General features: G+C 43.8%; 1 protein-coding gene across 1 annotated transcript in view; it reads left to right on the top strand.

Annotated features, from left to right (window-relative positions):
• igf1ra (insulin-like growth factor 1a receptor) overlaps nucleotides 1–9,506 on the top strand; it is a 76,517-nt gene that overhangs the window by 8,458 nt on the left and 58,553 nt on the right. The window contains exon 2 of the mRNA XM_023403870.2: nucleotides 790–1,353. Within this exon, the coding sequence (XP_023259638.1) occupies nucleotides 790–1,353 (564 nt within the window). The remainder of the gene's footprint in view (nucleotides 1–789; nucleotides 1,354–9,506) is intronic.

The following is a 9,506-nucleotide window of genomic DNA, read 5'->3' as shown; positions in this document are numbered from 1 at the left end:
TTATGGGATTATTGTTTACCATTAATTCCCTAGTGTAGTAATTGATAGGCACAATTAGAGGGGAGTTGATTGTCATCAATAATAAATGGCTTTCTTGTTAATGCTTCGTGCGTGTACGTGTGTGTCGGAGGACGCTCCAGGCACTGTGGTTTCAAGTGTTGTTTTCCAAGCGCAGAGGCAGAGGAACAGCTCATTCAAACTTATTCGAACACTGGGGTTATCTGAGGTGACAGACAAAACATTTTCACTGTGAAACACAGGGCTTACGTCTGATACAAAGTATACAGAAGGTTTACCGACATGTTGAATGAACATCGATTTCCCCATTCACCTCTTTATTAAAAATGTGTTCACCTCATATGACCCTGATGATAATCTCTCTCCCTTGTTAGAATAGAAATACCTGCCCTGAGAGAACACTCAGAACAAACATCAACTTCTTTTATTCAGTGTGGAAACATGGTGTCCTAACACTGCACACACTCTTTTTTTCTTGTCTTTTTTTCAGAACTCAGTATTATTTGTATGTATGACATGTTGCCAGCAAAGTAGCAGCCTCGCCATCTTGACTAACAGGATTATATGCTTCAGGAAGATTATTATAATTAAAATCTTTTGGCAAGAATAATCTACATGCTATTCTATACGTAGCATTGCTGTATTCCCCACCAAACACTCCTGTTACATTCATTTATGATACAAAAGAAAATCTGTAATACTCTCTATTGTACATGCTTTTTTTGTCATCTTTGTTTCTTTACGTGTCGTCTCTCTTTGTCTCTGTGCCAGTTTGTGGTCCGAGTATCGACATCCGAAATGAGATCAGTGAGTTCAAGCGGCTGGAGAACTGCACGGTGGTGGAGGGCTACCTGCAGATCCTCCTCATCAACGACAAGACAAACAACATGCACCAGGAGGTCTTCCGCACCCTCACCTTCCCCAAGCTGACCGTCATCACCGACTACCTGCTGCTCTTCCGCGTGTCGGGCCTGGACAGCCTCAGCATTCTCTTCCCCAACCTCAGTGTCATCCGCGGGCGCAATCTCTTCTACAACTACGCCCTCGTGATCTACGAGATGACCAGCCTGAAGGACATCGGCCTGTTCAAACTGAGGAACATCACCCGGGGGGCCATGAGGATTGAGAAGAACCCTGAGCTCTGCTACCTGGACTCAGTGGACTGGTCTCTTATTATGGATGCTGGGTTCAACAACGTTATCAATGGAAATAAGAAGGCAAAGGAGTGTGACAATGTCTGTCCAGGCATCATGGAGGATAACCCTCTCTGTCAGAGGACGTCCTTCAATGACAACTACGACTACCGCTGCTGGACATCTAACCAGTGCCAGAAAGGTAACCTGAATTTCTATCATGTTTTATTTCATACTTTTTATGAAAAAGAATAAAGCAGGCGATGCTCTAAATGCGATTTTTGCTATATTTAAATTGAATTTTAATAGCAGCAGTGTTTGTGCAATATGAGTACAGTAAATGCAGATGTGACTTTGATCTAGGTAGGTGGTTTCCAGTCTCACAAACATTCTGAAATTGAGCATTTCTTCACCAGTGAACAACTCCCATGAATCTATGCAGTGTTTTCCCTTCATTTCCGTCAGGCTGTAGGATTGTCCACGGGCCAGTGCAAACATTTCCTCTCTGTTCATTATAGAGACCTTGTCTTAAGATCAGGCTATTTGTGGAGTGAAGGATGGCTGCAATATAGAGCACCAGGTATTAGAAAGGCATACTCAGTTGAGGTTAAAGTTGCTCTGCCAAGAAATGAGCTAGTCTACCTGTCTGGACCATGTCAGTTAAATATTTGCCTTAGGGACTTTTTGCAATTTATGAAAAGGGGTATATTGAAGAATCTGGGGGAGGGTCATCCTTGTTTAACTTCAGCCCCGCGGTAGGGTCATGCATTTTTTAAAACAGTTCAGAGGAGGGTCATATCGTTTATATATATTTATACATATTAAAATTTAAATTCCTCTCCGTCTGCAGGTTTGAATTAATTCAGTTATGTCTATTTGTCGCTTGTGTTCATTTTGTCTCAGCCATTCCTGCAGCACTCAAGGCGAGCGTAGCAGCTTGCGCCAACTTTACATATCTTAACCAGTCTTTTTCTTGCAGATTTATGAGTGAGAGACAGCTTGTGCTTTTTGATTAGAATTTGGGACAAGCAGATCAGCCGTCTCATGCCTCCTCAAAACTACTGTAGAAGGCAGTTCGAGCCTTTTGTAAGATGCTCCTGCAGCCCGTTTGACACAGATGGCATTAGCTGAGCTCTCGATGAGGCCTCTGGTAGAAATGTTCTGTTGCTTTCTGACGTCAAAAATCCAGCTACTCTTTTTTTGTTTTCAAACACCACGTTTCTTGCCTGTATCGCTTTCCATGCAGCTATTTTCAAGACGTCAAGCTTCTCTTTGTTTCTGAAGGCTATCAGTGCTTTATTTTTAACTTTCCTTGCAAGGTTTGCAGAGGCCAGGGTCATGAATAATTTTTCACGGTTGCAAGCAGGGTCACATACGTTATTCTTCAAATACAAAAGGGTCCATTGATGTGTTTAATCAGAGGTTCAAATTCCTCCACACTTAAAGATAACAGACAATGCTTTATTTCAACAGTCGACACAGTAATCACTGAAATTTGGAAAAGGCTATTAACATGTCTTTAAATACAAAACACTTGAGCTCAATTAACGTATCTTTAAAAGAATAAACGTACATTAATGCTGCTTTAATTTCATAGTGTGTCTGTATATAAAATGTGCCAAAACTCATATTCTAGACGGATGTGTGCTGCGAGAGAAGCTGAGTGTTGAAAATGTTCCTTTGCAGGTGACCTGAGTGATATACAGGGTGAGCAGAAATTTGTATGCTAGACCAAGGAGGTGGTAGGCATTTGTCAGCACATTGTACCGCCTGAGAATTTAGTGGCAACACAGTGGACACTCTTTGCAGGAGGAACAGATTTCAACCTCCTCTTCATTCTCCTCCTCCTCCACCGTTCTGGTGACATGTTCATGTCTTTCCCACTGTAGAACAAACCTGCTTAATTCACATTCACAAAATCTTCGCGTATGTGTTAAACTCCAACAGACACTTGCTGAGCTCTTGAAAGGCTGACTGTGGAAGTGGCGGGGAATTCACTTGGGAGGAGTTTTTAGGGTCTGAAAGAATAGAGTGTGCAATGACTCAGAAATCTTCTGTGCATTGTCTCAATGGCTGTGTCCATGATAGGATTATCCACAGTGATCTCGAAACTCTTCTCTGGACTTGTGACAGTCTCAACATGAGCCAGTGTGTCTTCCATTTCCAATACTGCCGCTTTATCCTGTTCCTGCAATTTTCTCATTTAAAAAATCTGTCTGCTGCTGCCTTGTTGGAGACAGTTTCTTGACATGTGTTGTCCTAACCATTCTGTGAACAGACAGAATGTCCTTCCCCTCTGTGTCTGTTCAAATATCCCGAGGATGATCTGTGCTGTTAATACTGTCTCGTACTTCAGCAAAGCCTTGATAAATTTACATGCACTAATCCGAGTGGTTGTTTTCATGATCGCCTGGTCTCGCCTAGCTCTCAATGGTGAGAATGACATCCACGTAGAGACGGTAATCTGGATGTGCAAAAGATCCAAACACTTGCCTCAGTGCAGCATCCTTGGCCCGCCGCCGTGTCTCTCCAGTTGGAGAGAGGTGTCTGTGTTCGCTGGTCCTGGCACTCACTCCCCCACACACTCATCCTTTTGTATGACTCGCGAAGAAAAACAGCATTATACAACAGTAAGTTCCGACCATGTAATTTGATTGGACCGGAGTCATTCCATGAGCGTTGATATAGATTACAACAGCACTGGGACGTTTAACTACATGTATCACTCGACTTTACAGGTTAATCAGCGGTACATTAACGGTCGTTATCTATCTTAGATTGTAGCAAACTTTGCATAGAACATTTGAATTAAATTGTTTATCCAGTTGCGGAACTATTTGTGTTGGCGTAGCCGAAATAAATGATAAAATAAACAAAACAAATCATAATCTGTTGTTGCTTATTTAACTAATATGGCGCTCATGGAACTGTTGTATAAAAGCAGCATCACACTCCGATGTTGTCTGACGATGTTGTACTGAATATCAGTGCGGCTGTGATCGTCTGCTAACCCGTACCTAACCCGATATTGCTTAAATATCATTCAGCAGTGCAAATAGTGATCCGCTTTCACTGACTGATTGTGTTGTGCCAGCAAGGACGAGGTTAAGCGCATGGGCGTTTCACCATACGTGCACCTCATTTGGGGACTCTTGACACGAGAGCAAGAAAAGCCTTTGCGGGTGACCCTGCGTATTGGACGCACCATCTGTGGCTGGCCCGATGCTTAAATCCAATTTCAGGTTGTCAGCAGCCTCTGAAAGATACACTGACCTGTTGATTCTGTGCACTTCACAGCAGTGACAAGCCTCATGAACTGCGACGTGTCTCAGAACAACAGAGCACTGGTCCTGGGAGATGATGTCCTGGGTGGTGTCAGTTTGTACGGAGAACAAACCAGCCTTTGTGATAGCTTCCAACAATGCTTTCCTGAATAAGCTGCTGAACTGTGGCAAGAATGAAGAACATGGTTCTTGCAGACAGCAACATCACCAGGGAACCTCTGCCCTGCTGCGTTTTGATTTGATTTGTCGATGGATTGAGCTACATGCACTTTTAGGCATAGATAATGCTCACTTAATAGGAGTAATTGCCATGATTAGCATTGCTGTCTTTGAGCGTGTACGCAGTATCATTCCTTGACCTATAACCAAGGCCAGTCACTTTCACAACATCCCCCACACGCTCCAGAAAGTGACGTTTCCTCTTAATTCTCTCCCTCTGTGAAGACAACTGACGACCGCTCAGTAAGCTTTTAATATAAGATGTCACTAATGAAGGGAGAGATTTCATTGGCAGTCGGTCATGCATTCCTCTATTTGTACCATCTTTACACTAGAAGCCTATTTGTATCATTGGGTTATTTGCATTTTGCTTCAGGTGTTATATGCAAAAACCACCAAAGGCTTTCATGATTGGGACAAATGTAATGATTGATTAGCTCCTCTCCTCTTGTCTCTCCACTGTGCCCCTCATGTCTGCTCTTTTCTCTTCTCTCCACTTCTTCTCCTTGCTCCTTTCGTTTTGCAGCTTTGCTTTTATAGTTAGCAGATGCTGATGTAGTTTATGTGCAGGTGAAATGGTGATGTTAGTGCTGTAGCTTAGGCGTGGTATACTGTTTCCTTTCTATTTGTTTATTTTGCAGAGACAATTAACGCACTGGCACTTTAGAGAGCCTGACCACTTGTTTTTCCCTCTTTCCGGAGTTTAAATATCCATGCTGTACCGTGACTCAAAAGGAGTAAATAAAAGATAGACTGATAAATGTTTTTTTCTTGGTATAGGATGAGATCAACTCTTGGTTTGACATTGAGAACTTTTTTCAGACTCCTTTTTCAGACATTTTTTCTGTTCTCTCATCTGTGTGAGTAATGGTGGGAAAATGTTCCTCCAGGTCGTTTCTATAAAAGACCTGTGTACAGCTCCCATGGTCAGTTGGGAGTCTCAAACACCACCCTCCTTCAACCCCCGGGGACCCTCAAAGAACAAATAGTGGAAATCAAGCTTGCGTCCTTTCCCCAGTGACCACGTCTATCTCCGTAGAAAAGCTATGGTGTTTATTGTTGTGGCTGTGTTTAGTCTGACCTGCCGGAGCTCCGTGCATGTTGTTATCGATTTTGTGATACATATACAATTGCCAGTGTGAATGAAAAGATTTGTTCTGGTTTTATATGAATATCTTTTGTTACAAAAAAAAGAAACATAACAGGACATTCCTAAATGACTACATTGTGAAAAGTACAATTGTCTGCAGTGACCTTCAAGTCACACCCCACAGTAGATACTATGTAGTGTTTTGCGGTGTTGTTCTCACACGTCGGACTTGAGAGGCAGAACAGGAGTATTGTTTGAACCAGTTCTCTCCTCCCGGAGGCCCGGGCCGAGGTCAGGGTGAATGCATTCATCTAGAAGGCCTTGAGGTCTCAAGGCTGCAGATAAAGGCCTCGGGGAGCTACACCGTGGGGAAAGAAAGGAGGAGTTACTGAAGCAATAATAGGACACAATGAAGCTAGAGCAGGACAGCAAGCTTCACAAGCAGATAATATTTCTTACCCTGTCTTTGTTTTTTTGTTTTTTTTTAAAGGCTTGATGTGTCTACCTCTCTCCTTCCTGCTTAAGATTCCTCTCTCCTCCCTCCGCCCCTCTGCATAATTGCCTTGTTTTTCTCCAGTACAGATGTTCCTTCAAGGGCATGCAGTGGTTTTCTAGTCAATACGGCCCGGTCTCCTCTTTAATTACACTACATGAGGAGGGAGTGCTGTCTGCCTAGCACACTACTGTAGCCTCTGGGCCTTCTAGTGCTTCATGGAGCAACAACAGGAAAAAAAATCCTCTTTCCATATGTTTGTCCACTCACCAGATACTGTTTCCCACAACAGTTTGGGGTGTATTAGATGAGCCCCCCCCACAGAGGCGGATATAAATATGATGCTGGGGAGAGTAAGCCAGGTTAATGCAGTGGAGGTTCAGGGTGCTTTTTTAGTGGCAGGCAGCGATGCATAGAGAAGCCCTGACTGAGGAGCTGGACACCGGAGGAGGGGCACTGAGGGGAAATGTCAGACAAATGTCAAGTATACAAGCTCAACGGCAAGCTCTCTCTAAAGCGGAGGGTGCTCGGAGGGCTGAAAAAAAAAAAAAAGCCCCCTTCCCCCCCATGCTTCCACGTGAATTCTCCCCTGCTTCTCTGCCGCTATTTTCCTCTCCTCATACACGCTGTCTGACCGTTTCTTCCTCACTAGCGTTCTCCACTTCACTTAGCCTCAACCTGGATCTCATCTCTTGATTGTCCTTGTCAGTTGTTGTGCTGGTGTTTCCTCCTCTATTTTCACCTCACTCTTTTCTGCGGGGCTTATCGGGGGCTGTTAACAGCTCCGGCTGTCAGATATCTCTTCGCTGTTTACTTGTCGGAGGCATTCTCTCATCACTACAGTGGTCTTAGCCAACTAGCTTGTTTGGTCAGGCCCCGGATCCTTTGACATTGCACGCTGTTTGCTTTGAGTCTTGGGGGGATCCTGTGACTAAAAAAGTGTCTGGCCAGCTTCAAATAGCCTCCTCAGGTCTCTGTGTTTGCTGCAGACAGGCCTGCCCTCTACCCCTGGAGCTGAGCCAAAGCCAGATAGACAAGAGGCTTTTACAATTAGGCAGACGAGCAGGAAAGCAAGCTGCTGTTTCCAGGCCCCACTCTCAGGGCAGGTTAGCCTTCACAGCTCCACAGGGAGGCACACACTCTCTCCTCGCTTGTCCTCACGTAGTTCACAACACCGTAAGAATATTAACTTATGGTATGCTCGGCCTCGGAGGCATTCTGGCATCCTGGTCTAGTTTTTCAACCCGTATCTCCTTATACTGTCAGATTTAAAGGAACATCATGTCCCCGGTGTTGCATTTTGACATTGATTGACAAATGCGAGAACCTGAGTCTGCCTGTGAATTTTTGATGAATCAAAATGTCCACGCACTGAAACTGTCTTTGCTCTTTGAACAAAATAAATAAATAAATAAATAAAAAACTGAGGGTGAAAGTGGTGTGTTGTCAGTTTGCATTTTAGTGCCTGAGCTGTAGTGATGTAAGGTGAAATTTGATGTAAGGAGACCTGCTGTGCTCTTATGCCACAGACAGTCTGTGTTCTGTGTGTCCTCGTACTGAACCCAGAAGAAACTCGGCAGAGCAAAAGCATTTTGGAGCCCTGGCAGTTGGGAGAGCTCTCCACCGCCCTGGGAGACTTTTGCATTTGATAATATGTTTACTCCCTCCTTGCCAGAGACCCACTTGATATCTCTGGTCTTAGTGCCCACTTCACAGCAGGGGAAAACAGTCTCTTTTAGACGATGCATCTGACGGCCAGACAAAATCGTATACCACAGCTGTTAAAGGTTTCTACTGTTTTCTTGAGTTTTCTAGAGTTTAAAGGAACGCTTGTGATAGTCAAAAATGTTTCTTTCTGTCAACAGATCTAATGAAAACACCAAAACCAATGTCTGTTTGTATGTGTCACAATACTTTCTGACTTCCTTACACTGTCTGTGGCACTCGGCCTCATGCCCATTGGTTCCTACTGAATAAATAAATCTTGAAAAATGAGCCACAAATAAATAATGTCAGTAGGGGAAAAAAAACAAAACTGTACAGTTACAGGCCAACTAATTGATAACAGATATTTTTGCTTTATTTCCTTTTTTACTGTTGGATGTTTTCCGGCCTCTCTATGCTAATTTATTTAATAAAAAGTTATTGACAAGAAAATATAAATTAATCAGAAAGAAAACAGAATGCAAATCCTTCTTTACCCTCTGAGGCTTCGGGCAAATTGATTTCTGGAGCTACCACATATAGCTCATGCTTCTTGTTGTCAAGATTAGTTGTAAAAAGATCGAACTATACAAAGATTATGCTCCCCCTGTGCTGGCTAAGAGCTGGATTTATTGATACTTTAGGTATAAGGCGTGTATGTTAAGTTGGATGGAATGAGACTGCCCCTTTAAGTATATAAGGTGGAAATTCTTGCTGGCTTAGTCATTGCAGTTGTGAGGGGATAAAGAGGGGGAAATGCGCAGCACAGGCTGTATGTGGAGACTTCGTGTGCAGACCAACACAGAGACTGTTTGTTGAAAGTAAGGAGGAGTTAAATTGATGGTGGTGATGATATTGATGTGGATGTGGTCTATTTTGTGTTTATCTGAGGGTGTTGAGCGCCAAGGTGGGCCCAGATCATATGATCATCTGTCAGTCGTTTTTGTTTAACCAACATCCATCAGCAGACACGAGGAAGCTTTTAAATATTTAATGGCTTTTCTGAAGCTTATCAAAGTCCTGCGGTTTCTGAGCCAGGAAGCAGAAAATGGCTCAAATTCCAGTCTTGAGAGTCCGGTGCTTTCCTGGGGGCACACTCAGCACCGTGACTCAGTGCCCGTACATCCGCTGTTTCCACCCGGCATGAGCTGCTCGCCTGCGCTCTGCTCCATTTTGTACAAAGCTTAGGCAGCATGCCAGTGTTAGTGCCAGAGAGATGGCACTCACGTCGATCAGACTCATTCATTCCTGCCCTCCCTCAACCACCAGACTAAAGATGGAATAATCAGAGCCACTAGCGGGCTCAGATTGACTTTCTGTTTCGCTGGGTCACCACAGCCTCCTGGGCCTGTGCTTGTAAACTGCCCAGCATTTCAACACATTACTGCATTCGGACCCTGTATGGTGTAGATCTTGTAGGTAACTTCAAGAGGATGTACTCAACATGTTAAACACAGTCCTACTGGTGTGTGTGTGTTTGTGTGTGTGTGCCTGTGTGTGCCTGTGTGTGCCTGTGTGTGCCTGTGTGTGTGCATGCCCATGCCCTTGTCTCTATTATTTCCCCA

This window comes from Seriola lalandi, unplaced genomic scaffold (genome assembly GCF_002814215.2).
Source record: "Seriola lalandi dorsalis isolate HSWRI2012SDOR001 ecotype SW California unplaced genomic scaffold, Sedor1 jcf7180002054188, whole genome shotgun sequence".
Taxonomy (NCBI): Eukaryota; Metazoa; Chordata; class Actinopteri; order Carangiformes; family Carangidae; genus Seriola; species Seriola lalandi.
This window is presented reverse-complemented; position numbering and strand designations above follow the sequence as displayed.